Here is a 22,982-nt window from a genome sequence, read left to right on the forward strand (position 1 = left end):
CAATTATTGTTTTGTTGTGAAATGCCTGCAGTGACACAAAACCAATCATCTGCATTACAGCCATTTTAACACCAGCGTGTCGCGTATAGTCATTTGTGATTGGCAGATCAGCATATGTCATTGTTTGATTTTCACAAATAGTTACAGGGAATTAGGGGTCTGTCCCAGATGAGTAGGCCCATAAAGGACAACCCCAACATGAAGTATTGAAAATAGAACCCAATGGCTCGTCATGTGGGTTAAGTTTGACTGAACTAAAGGCAAAGGTCATACTTAAAACGGGTCCTTGTTTTCTCAACATAATCTTATTGTGAAAATGTTAAAAAAAACACATGTCCAGTAACATGAACTAGCATATGTCTTCCCTGATAATTAATGTCCGTTTGAAAATCCTTTCAACGATGATATGGGTATTTGAAGTTCAGTGGTCGTATTCGGAGCTATGGTCACACATATAGCGTTGTTGTATGCCCCGCTAATTATCCAAGGTGTTCGTACGATCGTATTTACATTTTGTTTGGTCTTTTCTTTCATCAACGTGGTATTCAGTGGTCCAAAAATGCAATTTTGTAATCAATCCTATTCCTACCAGAAACATGGTTAAAAACCATACTCCTACTAAGTATTTCATTCCAGTAAACATTTCTGCAGAAGTCTTAGGTCGCCCTCCTCTACTGGGATTGGTGTCTTGGAAGGCTTCACTGACCGTCAGGTATTTTCAGACTCTAAATGTCTGCACCCACCTTGCTGTCAGACTTTGCTCACCTTTCCCGTCGGGACTGTCTGCAGAAAGGATCTTTTTACAATGGGTCATGTGTATCCACGTTGTTCTTTCAGCTATTTTTAACGATGTAGGCGTTTTCAATAAGACCTAATATGGACAAAACGGGTACCATAATCACTGTAGATGGTTTCTGGGATACCATGTCGGGGTATGATATCCTTGCAAAGAGCTTTTGCCACTGTTAATTCATTGAGGTGTTTTGTCGGGAACAGGTCGATCCATTTTGAGAACGTATTTAGAACGCATCTAGAACACATCTATGATGACCTATGACGCATCTATGACAACCACACAAAATTTCTTTCCTTCATATTGACAAAAATTTTTGAATAAAAAAATAATGATGTATCTGGGTCACCATCCCTCCTGTTGAGACATGTGATACACCATGGCTCAATACAGCAGCCCATTTATACAAAATTTTTTTATAAAAATTGGTTTTGATTGTTGGTCGACATAGATGCCGTCTTTCAATATAGCTCCTTGTTTAATCCAGAAAGCGATTTCTGGAGCAGGACTTTGTTGTTGCATTTCTTTAAGGGTATCATTATCTAGTTGTTGTTGTTGTTCAGCTAACAAGACACTGATCAGTTGTTCTGCAGCTGCCTTAGCCATTTTATCTGTGAAAGAACTTCCCTTTGAAATACTATCAGTTCCATTTGTATGAGATGAGCACTTACAAATGGCCACTTGGTCTGGCAACTGCACCGCAGCTATAAGATTTTGCAGTAGCTGTGCATGCGTAACGGGTTTTCCAGTGGAGGTGATCATTCCCCTATTCTTCCAACACTGTGTAAATGTATGTACAGTCGCATATGCATATTGACTGTCTGTGTAATAGTTGCCCTTTTATTCTTTATCAATTTTGGTAATGGGGCTGTTATTTCAGCATAATTTGTTATCCATCTTCAACAATAATTAGTCAACCCAAGGAACGACATCATTTGTTTGTTTTTTTTTTATTGGTTTTGGTACTTGTAATACTGCTTTTTTTTCTATCTTCCAGTACAGTTCGTCCTGCTGCATTTAATTGGTGCCTTAAATATTTGACGGTTTCTTTACAAAACTGTAGTTTGTTTTTGCTAACTTTATGCCCTTCATTGGCAAGATGATGCAGCAGGGTGTATCCATTACTCATGATTTTTTGTTAGGTGAGGCTAGAAGGATATTGTCAACATATAAGAAGAAAACTTTGCCATGCTTGTGCTCATAACCTGAGAATAAATTGTGGGACTTTCACAATATCCTTGCGGTAGTCTTGTATATGTATATCTCTTCCCTCTAAAAGAGAAAGCGAACCAAATTTGATTGTCTTTATCTACTGGAAAAATTATTATTATTTTAGCTGTTATCAATTCATCAATCACAGGTTTTATTCCTTCATATGCATCTGGTTTCAACGGTATTGACGCACACAAGGTCTGTGTTCCGTTTTTGCTCTAATTAGTACTGGTAAAGTTCCCATAATTAATCCTACGTCCGATGGTCCTTTTGACCATAGTGTTTCGGGAATACCGTTTAAGTACTCCTCCTCTTCACCGGTTAATAAATATTGTCACTCTATTTTATCTTGTAAATGTCTCCTCGGCCATGCCCCTTGACTTCGGTCTCTATATACATATATTCCTCTTCCTACATTAGGTCCACTATCCTGGAAATACTTTTAAACATCTTCCGCATTGAAGGTGTCTAGTTTTTGCATTTTCAATCAAATGTAAAATAGCATGCATTTACAAAAAGGCCCACAGTCTTCCATTCATCATTGTCTCTTTTAGGAAAAGACACATGAAGAATAGAATCATTGACATCAAAAATATTCTACTCAAAAAAAACAACTAAAGGGCTCCCGGGTAGCGCTGATATGCCCAAACAAAAATATTTTGGTGTTATATATAACTAATATTGGCTCTCAAGTAATTTTTACTTCTTAATTCATTTTGAAGCAAAAGGGGTGTGTCCTGCGTGAGACAGGAAGGTCCCCTAGACATAAACAATAATGGCACCAATAACTAACAGACACACATACACTAATATTCACGATTAAGGAGGTATACCATATGCCGTTTTATTTTTCTCTTCGTGCCTGGTGAGACACGCCGTAGAGCCTGCTCTACGGATTATTTTTCTTTTTAGATCGTCTTTTTGGCGCAACAGGTCACATGCTCACCTGTGCTGAGTTTGTTTCTTTTTTTTTTTTTTGTTTTTGTGATATCACATCCGCGGTACAACAGGTACTGTTGGGTATCCTGTTGGATTTTTTCCTATTTTTCTGCCACCCTGTACTCTTTTTGTCTATTGTTTTTTTTCCTGTCTGTGTCTTTACTTCCTTTGCTGCACTTTCTTGTTCCTTTTTCTCTCTCTCCTCATTAACGTTTCTCTTTCTCTTTTATATTTGTCCTATTTTATTATAATTTTTTATGTATGGTTACTTTTAGTATCACTTTTACTTTCACTTTCACTTCTGTTGTCTTTCCTTCTCCTGCTTTTTCTTCTCTTCTCTTTCCTGCCTTGCCCTTCTTTCACCTTCCTCTCGCTGTCCTGCTATCTTCATCCAGACTTGTGTCTGCTCATAACCTTCCTCTTTCATTTTCTTCTCGTTCTTTTTTATGTTTTGTTGTAACTCCCTAATACATGCCGTGGATAATTTTCCGTTGAATTTGTGCTGTTTTATCCAATAATATAGGGGGTCTACTGCTTTTTCAACTACCTTCCAATCCTTACACGGGAGTTCTTCAAGGACCTTTTGTTTCTCTTTACTTCGTCCCTTCCCCATTTTGAACTAAATTTGGTCCCAACTAAGATGAGTACTCCTAGGGAGTCCTAGTAGTTGGGGATATTCTTAGTGAGGTGGTGATCAATGCCTTATTGTGGTAATTGTCAAGCTTCTACCCCAGTGAGGGCGGACAATTCTTGCCTTTGCATCCACAACAAGTCACCACTTACAATCTCACTGTTTGGTATGGAGTTCGAAACCTAGTGGTTATCTTACTCCCATTTACACTCTCATACACACTATACACACTGTCATGCACACACCTTTTAACGCGTTTTCCTTATGCCAGAGGACACCGCCGTCCTGACAGATTTTACTGTATCTTTCAACAGAGCGAGTCTATCCCTCTCGCGTAGACTTAACTGTATCTTTCAACAGAGCGATCAACAGAGCGAGTCTACCTTCGCGCGGACTTTAACTGGACTTTGTACCTGATAGAGTCTAGAATTGTCAGGGTTTTATACCGTATCGCCTAACTCTCTCCCCTTGAATACCTTATCGCCTAACTCTCTCCCCTTGAATACCGGTATTTTATTTCACTTCACACATTCCTTTTTTTTTTTTTTTTTTTTTTTTTACACGGAATTTAAATGCATAGGACTCCGCCGTCCTTCTTTTACACGTCACTCACCTACTGTTGTCTTCTTTCTTCGAGGTATGCCGTCAACCGTCAGACCCCAGCTGACGAGGCGAAAACTAGTCCCGGAAAGGGTCTGTATGCCGTGGCCACGGTCTTTCTAGTTGTCGTTTCCTCAGCTGGAATCCTCAGGTATCTTGGCATCCGGCTCGAAGGACCAATTTAATGTCAGGTCCAAGCACCTTGACAATGAGAAGGAAGAAAGAAGGCAGCAGTTTTCTATTTTACTCGCGAGGAGAACGGTAGAGATGTACTCAAACTCGCGAGGAGAAACGGAAGAGATGTACTTGTCATACAATCTCCAACCGCTCTGAGTACACTCTCCGTTGCCTCCCTTTTTATTTTCGTGGGGTCTTTCCTAAGTTACAAAGTTCACAATGCAGCCCTAAAGGACAGGGAAGTGGCTGTTGCAATGTGATGTGATCAAGCTTACACAACCTAACAGTTGATGGCATTTAGATGGATGATAAGAATACAATTGGTGGACTTCGTCGTGCCTCTGTGTGCCGCTGTGGTCAGATGTTTTCTGTTTCCTCTTCACAATCTTGACTGTCTTGAAGTCTTCTATTCCACACGGACACTCATCCGAAGGTCAGCAGGATACAGGGTACATACATACAATGTTTAAATATGTTCACAGTCAAATATATGATAACTTCAATGAACATTAACCTATCACTGTGTAGTGCTGATCAACTTGGATTAGCAATCGTACGCTGGGATGGAAGCAGAGGACTGAAGGTTGCCCAATATCCATCCATCCACTTTCAATACCATACAAGAGGTGGGGTACTCCCTGGACTGGCCATCAACCACAGGACACTTATAGACAACTATTCACAAGCACATTCACACCTATTGAGGACAATTGAGTCTCCAATTCACCCAACATGCCGGGTTTTGGTTTGTGGGAAGAAGCCAGAGTACCCGAAACAGATGGGGAGAACATGGACCTGTACATTCTACAGAGAGATGCTCAACAGTTTGATAAAACTTTGTCAGTTGCAAGAAAGGTGTTTTTCCTTGAAAAACAAAGACATGTCTAAGTGATCCCAAACTTGTGATTGGTTTCTGATTGTTTTCCTGGTCTGTGTTTGGTTTCCTTGGAAATAATATAATAATAATGACACAGATTATGTTGAAACATTCGGGTCTTACAGTACAGTTTCAATATAGGTTTAACTGGCAAGTTTCAGATATTGACTTTAGCCAGAATCCTAAATATATAAAAAACACATTTACTTCCATGCTACTTTCCAACGCTTCTTAAAGTATTTGACTTGTATATAGTTTGTTAAAGCCTGCCTTAAATATATATGAAATGAAATGAAAAATGAAATGAAAATACCCAACGTTTACCAAGCTCGTCTCTGCATTGGTTGGTAGCACGGTGCTGCCATCTAGTGCCGGCTTCTTGCCATAACGTGATTACTGTGACGAAAGAAGCCAGCCAATCAGCTGCCACCATCTACGGGGATTTGAATTGAGGCGGGTTGAAGGCGGAAGCGATGAAGGCAACTCAGTAAACAACAGTTTTACCGGCGACTCTGTTTTCATTGAAATTGAGTTCATTTCCTCTTTGAATTACAGATTGCTATTATTATCCAAGCAAGCAAATTATCTTCTTTTTTTAAATTTTTTTAGTCTTGTTCAAAGCTGTGGTCTAAAAATGTCATTATTGAGCGTACAGACGAGGAAGCACACAGCTTACAACAACCCCCTAATGTCGACAACCAGGACCCCAGGCAGAGAGTTTCTGGCCGAGAGAAAAGCAGTCAAGTCCGGAGTCTCCGCGTTTGAGGACGGAGATAAAAGCAGCGCCATTAATCGGACGTATGTCATCTCTGCACTGTCAAAACGCGGACAGACGCCCTGCCGAGGTCGGCTCACACTTCAGAGGAGGTCACGGCGAAAGACCGGAGTTGATAGCGCGGAGGACACGGCGATGGAAAGCAGTCAAAATAATGTCACAGCAGTCCCGGACAAGAGATTGACCCTGCAACGGAGGACCAAGACGCCCTCTGTGGATACAAATGCTTTGGTCGCCGTTGCGGGCTCTCCGGCAAGACCGAAAATCCTCCAGGAATTCAACGGAAGGACTGCCGCTTTGCACCGCTCTATCAGCTTGAGAGAGACTGCGAGTAAAGGACGCGAAGCCTCAGGTCAGCCGGAAACGCAAGGAAGGCCTGCACAGGACAAGACGCCACCCTCCTCCTCATTAAACCCCGCAGGTAAACCGCAGGTGGAGCAGGCCCACACATTCAAAACGCCCACCAGAAAGACACCCTTTGGAAAGATCGCAGCACGCAGAGACGTGTTCGAAAAACTCAATCTAAAAGACACCCCGAAACCGGTGCTGGTCAAATCTGCAAGTCTGGACAGGTCCAAATCCAGGAAGCAAGCAGAGTTCACCAAACCGGTGCCGACTCCTCACCTCAGTAAGGCTGCTGTGCTGAAAGCCAACACGGCAACACGGGTGAAGACCCCAGCTGGGGCCCTGGCCTCAAAGGCAGACCTCACCACAACCTCAACCTCTGCCCCAGCACCTTCTCAGCAGTCTTTGCCTCGTCCCAGTGAGGTCTCCAAACCACAGGACTCACTTAAGATGGAGAACAGTGCGGTGACCGTTGCAGTACGCGTGCGCCCTTTCAATGCCAGGTTTGTGTTCACATTATTGCTGTCAAACACATTTGGAATTCAGTCCACCTGCAGGTGCTTGAAATGGTTGCATATTCTGAGTTTTGGAAAGTGCTTCACCTCCACCCAGGCAGTTTAATGTCAATCATCACTTTAAGAACTTCACACCCCCTGAAAATGCTCTATGCCTCATTTTGGGGTCAGGTGATGTTCACAGAGAAATTGGGGACAGGACGCTGGAATCATCCACATCTTACTGCCGGGGTGCCCAAACCTTTTCCAGCCATGCACCTACAGGTGAAAAAAAACAGAGAGAAAATGTGGCTAAACAGCAATTGGAACACTGTGACGTCTATCAGTTTTAACGCCGGGCTATCTCCGTCGCCGCTTGCCGCTGTGCGCCAACAATGAAATCCCAACGGTTGCTGCTGTGGCTAAACTTAACCACCACCAACACTATGTACTATGTCAATTTAAGACATTCATTCATTAATTTTCTACTGCTTTTTCCTCACGAGGGTCGCCGGGGTGCTGGAACCTATCCCAGCTGTCTTCGGGCGTGAGGTGGACTGGACTGGTTGCCAGCCAATCACAGGGCACATATAGACAAACAACCATTCACACTCACACCTATGGACAATTTGGCATGTTTTTGGAATGTGGGAGGAAACCGGAGTACCCGGAGAAAACCCACGCATGCACGGGGAGAACATGCAAACTCCACACAGAGATGACCGAGGGTGGAATTGAACCCTGGTCTCCTAGCTGTGAGGTCTGCGCGCTAACCACTAGACCGCCGTGCCGCCCCCATTAAAGACATATAGTATATAAACATAACCACCACCAACACTACGTATGTACTATATGTCCATTTAAGACATATAGTATATATATATATATATATATATATATATATATATATATATATATATATATATATATATATATAGTAGTATTAAACATAACCACCACCAACATTATGTACTATGTCCATTTAAAAAAATGAAACACTCCATTAGCTCAATCATTCACCCAATTGCTCCTTTATTACTTTGACAAATGGTTAGATTTTTTTTCTACTCAATTTATTATTTCTCTTTAAACAAGCAAAACTGTTTTTTCTGATGACTTGATGGATCGACAAAAATGTTACTTGAATACTCGATTGCTAAAATATGAGATAGCTGCAGCACTTATATTTTTCCACACAAGTCAAAGTCAAATCAGTTCCACATTTTAAAGATGCCTTTAAACCACCATGTTTGTGTTTTTCATCATAGAGAGAAGGCAGAAAAGGTCTCCCAGGTGATCTTCATGAGGGGTCAGGAGACCGTCGTGCAGAATCCAGACTCCAAACAGAGCTATTCTTTCATCTACGACTACTCCCTGTGCTCGGTTGATTTGAGGGACCCCTCCTTTGCCAGCCAGCAGATGGTGTACGAGACTCTGGCGAAACCTCTGCTGCTCAGGACCTTTGACGGATTTAACACTTGCCTGTTTGCTTATGGTCAAACTGGCTCTGGAAAATCATACACGTGAGTGTTTTTGTCTGATTCCCTCATTTGTGTTAATTGTTTGCATGAATGGAGTGTTTGAGAAGTTAATGGAGCTTGAATGTTCTTCTGGCAGGATGATGGGCTATGGAGAGGAGGCCGGAGTCATCCCTCGCTTCTGCCAGGAACTTTTTTCAAAGCTGTCCTCCATGGAAAATGAGCAGGTAATTTCTGGTCATGTTTATGTCTCTTCAGAGTATCCATTTCGAATCATGTTGTAGGATAGGGGTTTCCCTGAGTCCGTGAAAATGTGCATGCTGGTTTTCCTTTGTTTGGAATTGAGGTTGTGATTTTCTGGAACAGTTTTTTTCACAAATACACATCATTCATGTTCAGGGCCTTGTATTTCCTTTGAAAGAAATGCTTTTCTTTTTGTCATTTCTATGAAAGGCTTGTCTGCTGTTCTACTTTAAAAAAAGCTTCCAATGGTCTTTCTGATGTTTTTCCTGGCAGGTCCCAGAACGACAGTTGATGGGGACTTACAGAAATATAGAAATATTTATAATATTCATTCATTCATTCATTTTCTACCGCTTTTTCCTCACGAGGGTCACGGGGGTGCTGGTGCCTATCCCAGCTGTCTTCAGGCGAGAGGCGGGGTATACCCTGGACTGGTCGCCAGCCAATCAGAGGGCACATATAGACAAACAACCATTCACACTCACATTCATACCTATGGACAATTTGGAGTCGTCAATTAACCTAGCATGTTTTTTTTGGAATGAGGGAGGAAACCGGAGTATCCGGAGAAAACCCACGCATGCCCGGGGAGAACATGCAAACTCCACAAAGAGATGCCCGAGGGTGGTATTTACAATATAATATTATAAATAATAAAATATTCCAATATAATATGTATAATATTATAGAAATGAACAGAGACAAAATAATCCATCAAGTCAAAAAATGGCATGCTGGCTCACTCTACAATACATCCATGCACTTATTAAAGACCGATCCATTCAACTGATAATTGATAGCCAATGCATCAGGGCGAGTTGGTGTCGCTGCCCTGGCTGGTGAGACCTGCTGGGGGCTGGACAGTTTGAGGAGCAAGTGGGGGCCCTTGAAGATTACACTTGTGATTACACGTGATTCAGCTTTTTAAGTAAAATATCTACAGGTATTTGTAAAATGATCAATATTTAGAAATTAGATGCCATGTTAATGTGATGCAATTATTTTTGATTGACTTGATTCAAGACTTCCTGTCTTGATTGAAACTATTTTCTAATAATCTGACCTGCACAATGAAATCACTTCGGGTTAATCATTTCACTTTTTGTCATTGTGGTGGTTTTGCTGTGATGCACGGAAGCATACTGAGGTGTTTCTACTCCAGTTACCTTATTTAGAGGAGCACATTAGACAACATCATTCATCAAATGACTCATACAGGGCTTTGCTTCCTAGGTCAAATGTCATGTAGAGATGAGCTACTTTGAAGTCTACAATGAGAAGATCCATGACCTCCTGGTGACCAGAGAAGACCCTAACCAGAGGAGGATGCCTGTAAGTAGTTGGCACCTAACAGAAGCTGGGATTGTTTTTTTGTTTTCTGCCAAAACGTGGTTAGCAGTGATCTTTTCAAATATTTTAAATGACATTTTGGGATTTCAGCTGAGGGTGAGGGAGCATCCAATCCATGGACCTTATGTTGCAGACCTCTCTATGTAAGAACATGCATAAGAACACATTTTAACCTTTCAGAATGTCCCTTATATCTTTTGAAACAGTTCTGACAGTCATTGCTTTATTTCTTCACCAGAACCATTGTGAGCTCTTACAATGATATTCAGGTAAGCCCATTTTTATACAATAAGAATTGTATAGTCCACATAAGAACGGACTATTAGGGGTGTTGCTAGGTCTATTGTGTCAAAGGTTTCACAAGGTTAATAATACCTGGCAACATTTCTCATTCAAAAAAAAGAGTTAACCCTCTAACCCAGGGGTGGGCAAACTTTTTGACTCGCGGGCCGCATTGATATGACAAAATTTACAGGGGGGGGGGGGGGCAGACTATATATTTTACACGTGACAGTCCACCTGGTATTATTGTATCTGTAAAATTGTCATGCAATCTGCTATTATTATTTATTATTTTATATTTATATTTAAATATTTAAAAAATAATAAAATATTATAATAATTACAATAAAATTAAAATCATAATTATTATATTATTATGTAAAATATGCAAATATAACAATAATATTATATATAATTAATATAATAATTAGCATTAATATAATAATTATAATCATAATAGTTCTAATAATAATTATAATAATCTAATAATAATTATTATTATTATTTTTATTATTATGTGCTTGTGTCCCTTTTTTCAGGAGCACTTTGTAAACAACAGACCATGTCAAAAAACGAAATAGATAAAACCATCAAAAGGTTGGCTCAGGCCATGATGCCAGGTTGTATGTTGAGTTTAAATGAAATACTTTGGAAAGATTGGGCGGGCCGTATTCAAACACTTGGCGGGCCGGATGTGGCCCCCGGGCCGTAGTTTGCCCACCCCTGCTCTAACCCCTAGGCCTGGGACGATCATAAAGGAATTAATTAATCACACAATAAATAGAAATTAATTTGATTTTTCAAGTGAAGAGTCTTCACATTGCTTTTAGCACCTTGGCAGTTAATACGATGTAGATTATATATCAACATGGATAATGTACAGAGCATGGAGTATTTTCAGACTGCAGAGGGGATGTTGTGTAGACAGCCACTACTTGTTAGTAACACCCCACAGTGATGATGGCTGTCATTTTTCCAGGGGTGGCTAGAACTAGGAAACAAGCAGAGAGCAACAGCCGCCACCGGAATGAATGACAAGAGTTCTAGGTCACACTCCGTCTTTACTCTTGTAATGACTCAGACTAAGGTACAGAATGTCTTTGTCACTTGCATGTATAGCACCCTCATGCCATAAACCCATGCATTTGAGTGTGCACGTGCTGGTTCACAGACAGAGATTGTGGAGGGAGAAGAACATGACCACAACATCACCAGTAGGATCAACTTGGTGGATCTGGCAGGCAGTGAACGTTGCAACACAGCGCAGACAAGCGGAGAGCGACTCAGGGTATGAAGGTTTTTTTTAAACACCAGTTCAAATGTTTTAGCTCTCTTGCTGCATTTCAATTACAATAAGTTATTTTTGCATTCTTAAAAAAATCACCAAGGATACTTTGATTTATCTGTGATTTTTAAGGAGATTTTTTGGTGTCATTAAAGGAGGGTGCCAGCATAAATAAATCTCTACATACACTGGGCAAAGTCATCTCTGCACTGGCTGAGCAAGCACTAACCACAAAGAAGGTCTTCATACCCTACCGAGAGTCTGTCCTCACTTGGTGAGAGAATTGTGCTTCAATTTTGTGCAATCCTTCATAACGGTATAGGTCATTTTCTCATCATTGGAAAACTATACCAGTAGAGAGCTCTATTAAACATATTGCCCAACCCTAGTTGGAACAATACAACACAAAACAATTGGGTACATCTGTGTGTTTTATTTAGAGTGTAGTGCTACCTTTTAAAATGGGTATTTTAGTAACTATGAAAGAATGAGAATATACTTTACATAGAATTTTGAAGCACTTACCTTTAGCTCTCCTTTAGGCTTTTAAAGGAGAGCCTCGGTGGCAACTCCAAGACAACTATGATTGCCACACTGAGCCCGGCAGCCAGCAGTGTGGAGGAAAGCCTAAGCACTCTGCGATATGCCCAACAGGCCCGCACCATCATAAATGTGGCCAAGGTCAATGAAGACACAAGTGCCAAGCTCATCCGAGGTCAGATATGCAAATGCTGTAAACGCTGGTTTGAACTAGTTGCCATTTGGGGCACAGTGATTGGAGTGAAATGGATTGTTTTTTTTCGGAGCTTCTGTGACTGACCTGTTGTGTGTTCACCTTGCCGCTTACACCTTGCCGCACAGGGAAAACATATTCATCTCCTGATTCACTTTTTTCATTCTTTTGTTGTCTGCTATTTGTGTTTCATTTGAGATTCCATCGTGCACTACACGTGTCTGTCACCTCTTTGCATGCTCTTTCTTTATATGTGAATCTTTACTTTTCTATTTATGTCTTGCTCTTGATCTCCTCTCTCTCCCCCATGCCCTCCTGTCTGCCCATCTATCCATCACCAGCTTATGCACTACCCACTTCAATTAAGGGCCGGGCCCTAACCTTGCCTCTGGGCCATATTTATGCACTGTCAGCTGCACATGGCGGATAACTGTCATGCAAGTATTATTTTTCATTCCATCATCAGACTGCCATTTGACGTTTTTAGCACGAAGGGGAGCTCATGCTGTGGATTTCTCTCACGTCCCCTGACACAGTATGAAAATCAAAGTGGATGTGACTCAGAGGTTAGAATGTGGGTCAATGTTAGCCCCATAATGCTCTTTTGATGAGCTGAACTTTTGTCCAGAGTCACCTGTTGACTTTTCTAACTGTGAGGTCATACTGGCATGAACACGCACTTATACGTTTGAAACCAATGCATGTGGCTCAGAGCTGAAAGCGGAGGTGGAGAAGCTGCGGGCGGCCCAGGCGAGCTCCCAGGGTATCCAACCAGAGCGCGTCAGGCTGTTTCAGCAGGAGATCACTGCACTGAAAAACCAACTCTGCCAGCAAGAGAGAGAAATGGTGGAGGCCAACAGGTCAGCATCAATGAAATGGCCATGACTATCTTCATCTGTCCTTCAATGTATCGTGGAAAGTCCAAATTGATTGAAAAAATGCAGAGAGGCACAGTGTACCATCCCCATACCCAGAAAACACAACACATGCATTCAGCTTCAATGTTGTGGCGTCTTTGAAGGTAACCCTTCATTAACATTAACACAATTCAAGTGTGATTGACTTACCGTACACCGCAGTGTGTTGGGTTATTTATTATTTTGTTGCTCGCGGTCACAAATGGTGATTCATCATAATGAATTCATTAAAAGTCTGATTACATTTTGAAATCATTTGCGTTATTTCTGTTACTTGAAGTAATATTGATTATACTTCTTCATTTCATCTTTACACATAATATCCATCAGTTTTCTCTTCTCTAATACAAAATATTATCCTTTTGACATTTTGTTTGAAGGGAAGCTTGAAAGAGAAGGACAGTTGATATGTTTTTTTTCTTTTTGTAAAATGTAGGGCATGGAGGGAGAAACTGGAGCAAGCTGAAATCCGCAAACGTGAAGAAACAAGAGAGTTGCAGGCATGGTGCATTGAGCAGAACGTTTACAGCCTCAAAAGATGAAACCATACACCAACCCCTTTGCCCTACATGTTTGCAGAAATCAGGCGTGACATTTAAGGTGGACAACCGTCTGCCCAATCTGGTCAACCTGAACGAGGACCCTCAGCTGTCTGAAATGCTTCTCTACATGATCAAAGAAGGTCGAACCGCCATCGGCAAACTCAAGTCTGACTCCTTCCACGACATCCAGCTGACTGGAGCCCTCATTGCTGACCAGCACTGGTGAGACCCAAGCATTCTTCATCCTCTATAGTGACGCTTATTCAGCCTGAGATCCAGGATATTAGTGGTAGGTTGACAAAAGCCGTTGTAGACCCCTGCAAACTGCAACTCTTATTATAAAGCCATTGTTATACAAAATAAACGAGACATCACTCCTGGGCATCTGATGGAGATATCCATGAAAAATCATGACAAATTCAGGAAACAAATCAAATAAATAGTGAAGCTTAAAGTAATACCTTGCACAGCACCTTCGTCTGGATGAATAAATGCAAATCTGAAGGCTTTCTTCCTTGTCCCAGTATTCTAACCAACACCCGTGGTACCGTCAGCATCACTCCCATGGAAAATGCCAAGACCTTTGTGAATGGGAACTTAATCAGCAAATCCACCGTTCTACATCATGCAAGTCTATGTTAAATCTCATTCCAAAGAGTGGGCGTCTCAATCAAATCCCTTTGCAAACCAATGTTATGTACATCTGTGTTTCCAGGGGGACAGGGTGATTCTTGGAGGGGACCATTACTTGCGTTTTAACCATCCAGCAGAGGTGCAGAGTGGGAAGCGTGTCTCATGCTGGACAGGTGCAGGTGACGGCCACAAAGACTTTGAGTTTGCCAGAAATGAGTTGCTCACAGCTCAGAGAGCAAAGTGAGTGCAAAAATGTTTGTCTTCGCCTATCATGGTGTTTTTGGGGCAGAATTCCCTTTTAGTTTTTATTTGTGTCCCAGGCTGGAGGCAGAGATTGAAGAGGCTCAGGTGAATGCCAAAAAGGAAATGATGCAGGGAATCCAGATGGCCAAAGAGGTGGCCCAAAAAGAGCTGTCTGACCAGAAGGCCCTATATGAGGACAGAATCCAAGTACTGCAAAAAGAGCTGGTACAGAAAAGTGTTGTTTATGCCCACAAGAATGAAAAGCAGAACATCTAGACTTTTCTTTTGTGTTAGTCAATGGTGATTGTAATGTTACACTTTCCTACTGATTCTTTTTCTAGTGACTCTCGACGGAGTTAGACCCTTGCTCTGTCTTTTCCACCAGTCCTTAGTTATACCAAAAATGTCATTCATTCAGAAGGAGGAAAATGAGCGCAAGCGTCTCCAGGAGCTCGACCAGCAGAGGGTGGCCAGCCAGATGGAACAACTGAAGATGGCCAAGCTGGAGCTGGAGCAGGAGGTGGACTCTCAGAGGAAACGCCTTCGTCTCCACATGGAGACGCAGGTCAGGGTTTGGACTAGAAATTTCATTTGAAAGTGGAAAGTTGGCTCATGTTGTGCAGGACAGGTTTGTTTTTTCTCCAGCTGAAATGTGGAATAATACTCCTACACACACCAGCTCTTCTTTACTATTAACACATCTAACATAACAAATACAGTATCAAGTGTACCCAAAGTTAAAGCCTTTCCATTACACTATGCCACATGCACATCTGGTTTGAATGTGGCCATTAGATAGACAGCCATGAGTTAAAGGTTGAACTGTTTACGTTTAAGATGGGTGACATAACTAACCCTAACCCTCATTCAATAGTGCAACAACAGACCCACTGACACAACAAGTTTAATGTTCATCACTATTTTTCACTTCAGGTGATGGAGGAACACCATGTGTGTCAGGCAAGGATTGTGGATGCATTGGAGGCAGAGAAGAGAAAGCTTGGCAAAGAACTTGAAGAGATGCAGAAAAGAGGCGCCATGAGGGTAAAGCACACGCCTCGGGATGGTGAGTGTTGCCGTATGTCCTGATCCATTCTGTTTGTTGTGTTTCAATGCGTCTTTCTGCCCTGTTTGTTTGGCTTTATATATTATCTTTAGGCACCTTAAAGCGCTACACAAATAAAATGTAATGTGATGATGAGGATTATGATTTTTCCCTCTTGGCATGAACCAAGGGGTACTGTGTGTTCGTTGGCCAGAATGTAATACAAACAGGGCGGCTGTTAGTTGATGAGAGAATTATTTTGAACAATTCCATAACACTCAGTGACCTCTCACAAGAACAGCTGACTATCACCATCATGGATTTGATGTCTCTTGATTGTAGTATGGCCACGCTGGGATGCTATGAAGCTGTCCTTGATGATTGAGGAAGCCAATAAGATCAGCGCAAACTTAAAGAAAAACACTGTTTTTAGCAGGTAGAACTTACTCTACACAATATTGAAGAAAGTACAGCGATATACAATATTTGACATCTGGATAATGTGGACTACAATTTGGATCATTCTGTATTTGTAGACATGAAAGCTCCGATGATGGCAGCCAAGGCCAGAGGGAGGTGCAGCAGGTGCGGGTCCAAAACACCAAACTGGGGATCTCTACTTTCTGGAGCATTGACAAATTTCAAAACAACATGGCTGCCATGAGGGAGCTGGAGCAGGTTTGTTTTCAACTGCTATGCTTTCAGATTTAGAGTTTGATTTTGGCTATATGAATTATTATATATATCATGTATATTAATGATCATGCAATGATCAGTGATTATGCTGGGAAGCGTATTGAGGTTTTTAAATGCATTTTAGGCTATTTCTAAGCGATATGGATATTTTACAAAGGCATACCAGTATGCTGGTGTGTGTTGTTTTCTCACCGCCACAAACAAAGAGAGCTTTTTGTTACGTGTCATTAGAAATGTGCCACATTGTCTCATGCTTTGTATAGCTCACTAACAACAGTTTAATTTCATGGAGCATATACACAACTTTGTGCTTTGTAACACACGCAGGCGATGAAAACAATAAATAATAATTTCTCCTAAGCTCCATGTAACAGCTAATGTACACGTTATTGTGCATCTATTATCTGACTATACGGATGGACAGCAGCATCACTATGAGTGAGCAAGTTAGCTGTGGTTGATTTGAAAGGTCAAATGTGCATGGCAGCCTATGAATGTGTCTTTATGTGGACTTTTGGAAAATGTGTTTTTCAGTTGACAGCCCTGTCCCCTCTCCACAGGGTGATCCTTCTTCCAAGGATGACGATGTCTTCTATGACCCTGATGATGAGTGGGAGCAAGACATATCTTCTTCCTCCACCTCCACCTTCTCACATCGAAGGTCATTTCCCAGCTTGTCACTCTTCTCCAACCCATGGAGCCTCTTTGCCACTCCTTGTATGACCTGATACTGTACTTGCTCTTCTTTTCCGCCAGTGGGTTTGTACTTGGTATATATTTTTCCTTTTCTTTAAACAATAACACAAACTTTTTTTAATCTTGTTTGTTCATTTTCCAGCATGCATAAAAGTTATTGTGTAAGAAGATCAAGCCGATAGTCGTGGGTTGAATGGCCCCAAACATGCAGAACGTCTGTCATCCATTATTATTCCTTCCATGTCATATGTTCTTCCATTTGGAAGACAAATACAACTTTCTCTCTCTCTCTCATTACATCAGTGTTACATGGCAAATATAATCCCGTCATGTTCATTGTACACTTACCACTGTTTTTCAGGAGAAGGAGTTTGTTAAAGAGCAAAAGACTCTCTGGGCGTCTTTATGAGATCCGTGTCCATCCCATCCAGAGTCTGCTCACGGGCTCCTCCCACTCTGACGGTACATCTGATAATCCAAAATGAATTATGTCTTGCTCCCAGATTGCTCATTGTAAAGGCATGAGAAAGACAAGTCATGCAATCCCTCTGGGTAGATATGCCCTGGAATGGGAATCTGGGAAGATGTACATTCCCAAAGTCAACCCCCGCTGACACCTTTTCAAAGTCCAATGTAATCCAAGGGTGTTGCCACTTCTAATATAAACCGAGTCCTGAGGGATTATGTGACAAATGGACTTTTTAATATGACAGTGTTGTAAAGATGATGTCTGGTGAAGTCATCGCCGTGTGTCTGTCCCAGGGTTGATGGGTGTGGCAACTCCGCCCTCCAAACATTCCAGCAGCACACAATCTGCCATGCCTGGTATCTGCAAGGATCTGGTGGGCCAATCGGTGGCTCGTCTGCGTGGTTTTGGAGGCACAGAGGAGAGCTTGGCTGATAGGCTGGTCTCAGATCTGCAGCGGGTACACACGGCCGTCCAGATCATTTCTGAGCTGTACGACAGTTTAGATGATGACAGCCAAGACAGCGGTGAGGGTTAACCTTGGTTCTGTTCACACTGATGCCAGATGCTGCTGCTACGTCATTGTCATTAAGACTGGGATATGTGTAGAATTGGCAAACAGATGTGGTGCCGTAAAAAGCGGCACATTCTTACTTTCAAATGTTTGTCGTCATCCCCCCACCCCCTGCTGTCAGTGTTTGTGTGTAACGTGTCGGCTCAGACCCAGCTGATCAAGGCCACAGCAGCCACAGAGAGTGCGGTGTTTGTCGTCACACAATGGTTGGCCAACGTGAAAGCCTCCTCTGGTCCAGTCTACACCCTCGCTGAGGAGCTCAAGAGCCAAGTCAAGAAGATGGGAGGATTTCTCCAGCTTCTCCTTCAAGTGAACAAAAAGAAATTATTTCACAGTCTGTTTTTTTCCTAGAGCAGTATTTGAGATACTTGAGATGGGTTCTAAATCTGAAGTGGAAAATCATTTAGAATATAGCATAGGGCGGTTAATAAAAATGCAAAGCATTGATTGACGGGTCTTAGCTCTGAGCTGTTTGAGCTGTGTCTATGGAAATGGCCAAGCGCAGGGAATTGTCAACCTTGAGCCTCAAACACAACATGAATATATGGAAAATGAATCTCAATTTCTAATAAGCCTCAGTAGCCAAACACTTGCATTCTTAGTGATTTCATGTATTTACAGACACCCACTTCGGATTCTGGGCGTAACCATTATTGACTAAAAATGAAGATATTCTCTCCATCCAGGGTTGTGAGTCTGAGATCACATCAATGGTGGCTGAGGCGCGAAGGAAGAGTGGCCAGTGCCTGGGTGCTGCGTTACTTTCACTTAGCCATCTGGCCACCTTGTCAGGAATGCCGCTTAGTGTTATGGAGCTGGATGGCCAGGCCACAGGCAAGGTAATGCCACCATTAATACCTGAGCAATGTCTGTGAACCCCGCCCCCCCCTTCCAACACCACCAAAGAATAAGAATGTAATATGAGTGTGATGGTAATGCAGATTTCTGGATCAGCATCATCACTTCTAAAAAGGATTTTGTCATAAACTAAAACATTTCATCAAGATCCAAATACATGTTGCTGTTTATTAACCTTGCAATTTTGTTCACATTTCTGAGAGCACAGGCTGGTGTCTGTGATGATGTTTGGCGCTTGCTTCGGCCAGGTGTGCCATTCTACTCTTGCGTCAATAACCATCACAATCCTGTCACATGCTTTTTTTCCCTAGGTGTCATGTGTGGAGTATCTACAAAAAGGGGCCAATAAAGGTCTCCACTCAATCCTGGAAGGAAGCCTCGGCATGGCCAGAGAAATGCTGAGAGATGCTCAGCTGGCTTATCCAAGAAGCCCAGTAAGATCCAAAGCCTATCAGTTATTTCTTTCAGCATTGCATTTGGATTAATTGTAATGCTTTTTAACTTAAAGTCACCTACAAAGCAGTACAATCAAGGTCATCCATCTATGTACAGGTGCTGCAGTGGCTTAAGTCCAAGACACTTGATTTGGCCCGCTCCTTGCAGACCTACATGAATTGTCACATTGTGGTGAGTCACAAGCAACTAAATGACATAGAGGACTGCATTTCCCTCCACGTGCTGCTTATTGCTTAGTTTCATCATTGTCTGTCATCATTCTGTACACAGCAGTGTTTCCCACAGGACTGCAATCTATCAGTGGCATAAGGGTTTGGTGGTGTGGGGTGGCGAGATCACATTATTGTGTAATCTGCGTAATTGGCCGAGGTAGCTTGTGTCATAAGAAATGTGTTTTCAAAACTTATTTAAGAAGAGAAAATTTGTTTGACTTTTAGGTGTTGGTAGACGATTTAAAAAAGCAATTCCCGATGTCTCCTGAGGTCTATAATTGTGCATTGATTTTAAAGATAATGTAGATGTTATTGTACATTTAACATCTGACTATACTATGTTACAATGCGGTGCTGTATGTGAGTATGAGGTGTGCCAAGAAGTGGACCTACAATGCCATCGACTGGATGGAGCTGGAATAACAAGCTACTAAGTCTGCCTATGATGTGTGTAGCTGGGAGTGAGGGTGAACAGGTCGCATCAGATCTTGAAAAACAAATTACAATTCAAGTTATCTGTGGCACTCCACATTTATTTAACGTATGGGAAAACCCGCAGTACTACATTTACTATGCCAGTGTATGGGGCAAAGCTGAATGGACTTAAACCACAGGTCAACATGGAAATAAAACAGTCAAATCTGAACAAAACAATCCATGCTTCGCAAAGCGTGCTCGGAGAAATGCTCCAATTATCTTTTACGGCACACAAACTTAAACTGAAACCCAGCACAGAGCCATTAAAGACGGCACTGGGCCTTTATGGTGGTGTAAATCTGACAGGACTTATCTTTCTGCTGTCGCTAGCCACCATCTTCCAGATAATGAATGTGTTGAATGAAGTGACATCACTCACAGCCAGCGCTCTTATTTGTCGTTATCTTTGCCGTCCAAACTAGCTATTTATTTCTTTTACCATTCATTTAGGAGCTGAGCTGTTTTAACAAGCGCGGTCACTGTTGTCAAACACGCCTGGGTTAAAGCTGAAGCAAATACTTGTAGGGCTTGTACAAGTGGTACAAGTACATGCACTGACGGCTTGTGGGTGCTTTGGGGTGGGGTGGATCTCTCGGCTGCACCCGCTGATGCTCAGTGAGAACACCAACTGCAGAACAATACACGCTTTTACTTTGAAGCCCCCAATACCAGAAACTCTCAGATGATGACGGCAGAAAAGGTTGCTAGATTTGTTGCTTTCCCTATTGAGAAAATGTGTAGTCAAGAGGGTTTGGAATGTTTCTTGTCTTTATTCAACACACCATGCACACTCACTCATTTATTAAGTACTTTCAATGGCCTCCATGAAGTCTTGAGTTGAATGGTTTTATTTCAGATTTTTGAAAAAATTCAATGTCAACTTGAATTTTCTGTTTCCAGATGTATTTTTCAAGTCCAAAGCATTTGGACTAACCTCAGGTATCAAACACCTGCTTGTGTCTTGTATGTATTTTTGTGTTTTTAGAGTATCAAAGAGGACAACGAGGCTGACCTGAAGGATGTGGAGGAAACGTCAGCCTCCAGACTGCAGACCGTAAGGGCTACCGCGGCCACGTTGTTCAAGTTGAACCACGCCATCGGGCAGCTGCACGGCTCTTTGCATAACACCCTGACAGGTGAGCTTGGGACACAGCACATATTCAACTTCACTGTGGAGACGTCAACTGCATACAACCATCCCCAGGTAAAGATGGCCACTCCACGCTGAGCAGCTCCAGAGAGCTTATCTCTTCCTCTGCCAAGGCTGTTGATGAGATTATCAGAGGTCTCTCCAAGGAAGCGGCATTTGTGCTTTCCCTGCATCCTCCCTGCGGCCAGGCTCTGACGGCTGCACAAGATGAGCTGCACTCTGCCCTGCAGTCTCTATCCGTGCCATGGGATCAGCAGGAGGCAGCTGAGATGACTTCAGATGAAAGCAGAGATGATGCTCGGGTACCCAAAGAAAGTGCTGCTAGACATGGAGGCGTTAATACGTTTGTATATTCCCTCCCCCCAGGCGTCACGTCCAATGGTAGCCCACGCTGGGTCTAGTATTTATCTCTACATAATGAAGGAGGTGCTGTAAAAAGTCCATACAGAATATCGTTTGCACTTGCTAAGTCATACGTTTGTTTTCATTCCTGATATATTTAGTGGCTGATGTGATGGGAGATCACTGCTGTTGGCTGGCTGAACAAGGGTCACGCTCTTTCTTTTGATGACACCATGTATTCGCTGTGGCAATGCCACCTTTATTTACATCTGCTTTTGTTGACGGGAGATTCAGACCGCTTTTTAATATGTTGGTCACTACTTAACCCCGATTGTTGTCGTTTTATTTTAGCATTTTCAGCAGTCTCCTTCTGTGTTTTCTCGTCCCTGGTACATTCCAATAATGGGAGCCTGTGAAACATGGACATCTGCTTCTTGCGTCAATAAGAGTTCAATAACTAGTGGCCAGGTGAAAGATGATCACTCCAACGGGGAGGCTCTTAGTATTTCTTCGCCAGGGAGTATATTTGCACTTCCTGCATGATCGCTACTAACGCTATCGATATCTTACCATAATACCATACAGTCTCTGATGTGATGGAAAAATGCACTGCTTCTAAACTTACCTTGTTGGGACACATCAACTCATGAGAATGAAATGCTTGCACCATCCAGAAGGTTTCTGCTGTCTTATTATCTTTCTTATTATCTATTATCTCTATCTGTCTTATTTATTTTAAAAATCGAATATGTATGACCTCTCAATGTGACCACAAGGGTGCACGTTTAGCAAGTGCTGCCAGCCACAGCGTGGAGAGAAAAGAAAGTAAGCCATGCAGTGATTCATGCTCCCAGTATTACGTCATTGGGCCAACCCCGATCCAGACTCGGGAGAGAGGAGACGTTCAAGGACCTCAGAGGATCCTTGGACTTCGGGGCGCTGTCTTTTTCTACTTGTTCCACCCACTTTTACAGCCTCCCCAAACTATCCACTCTAATGACGAAGTGACTGAGAAACAAGTATGTGCTAAACTCAAAACCAAAGTGGAGAGATCGATGCTGCGTTCAAGACCAGACGTGCTAATAGTTTCAAAGGCAGTTGTTTCAGGTAAGACGCTTTTTCTATTGAACATAATAAGGGAACATGAAGTTGTACAAATAACGACGACGACTTTCCGCGTTGATTTAACATGTTTGACTTTCAGGATGCACCAGTTAATGTCTCCCAATTTAAGTCTGCATGTAAGTACTGGATTACTGGTCATATTACTTTCACATGTTGCTGTGTGACCCACGAATGGACCAATAATTGTCCTGGTTCAATTAAATTGGCCCTCTTCACCATGCTGTTGACATTTTGATGCCACTTTAGTGGGTTAGAGCTGTGTCGAGTGGAAGGGACTCCTGTAAAGGCTCTATCACCATGGCAACTTGGGCTACATTGTACTACTTTGACATATTA

General features: G+C 42.2%; 1 protein-coding gene across 1 annotated transcript; it reads left to right on the plus strand.

Moving 5' to 3' along the window:
- Window positions 1-5,751: 5,751 nt before the first annotated feature.
- On the plus strand, window positions 5,752-22,949 carry kif14 (kinesin family member 14). Its single transcript, XM_058073625.2, has 30 exons — window positions 5,752-6,852; window positions 8,112-8,366; window positions 8,461-8,548; window positions 9,798-9,896; window positions 10,005-10,057; window positions 10,153-10,183; window positions 11,176-11,283; window positions 11,368-11,484; window positions 11,637-11,755; window positions 12,024-12,196; window positions 12,927-13,074; window positions 13,568-13,631; window positions 13,711-13,895; window positions 14,198-14,300; window positions 14,389-14,546; window positions 14,627-14,774; window positions 14,968-15,114; window positions 15,483-15,615; window positions 15,937-16,030; window positions 16,131-16,272; window positions 16,851-16,951; window positions 17,348-17,448; window positions 17,749-17,979; window positions 18,148-18,335; window positions 18,713-18,865; window positions 19,196-19,318; window positions 19,437-19,511; window positions 21,015-21,165; window positions 21,234-22,628; window positions 22,726-22,949. Exons 1-29 carry the CDS (start codon window positions 5,864-5,866, stop codon window positions 21,578-21,580), a joined length of 4,824 nt encoding a protein of 1,607 aa, XP_057929608.2. The 5' UTR covers window positions 5,752-5,863; the 3' UTR covers window positions 21,581-22,628; window positions 22,726-22,949.
- Window positions 22,950-22,982: the final 33 nt, after the last annotated feature.

Source organism: Doryrhamphus excisus, linkage group LG4 (assembly GCF_037039965.1).
Source record: "Doryrhamphus excisus strain RoL-2023G ecotype Guam linkage group LG4, RoL_Dexc_Guam_v1.1, whole genome shotgun sequence".
In the NCBI taxonomy this organism is placed as follows: domain Eukaryota; kingdom Metazoa; phylum Chordata; class Actinopteri; order Syngnathiformes; family Syngnathidae; genus Doryrhamphus; species Doryrhamphus excisus.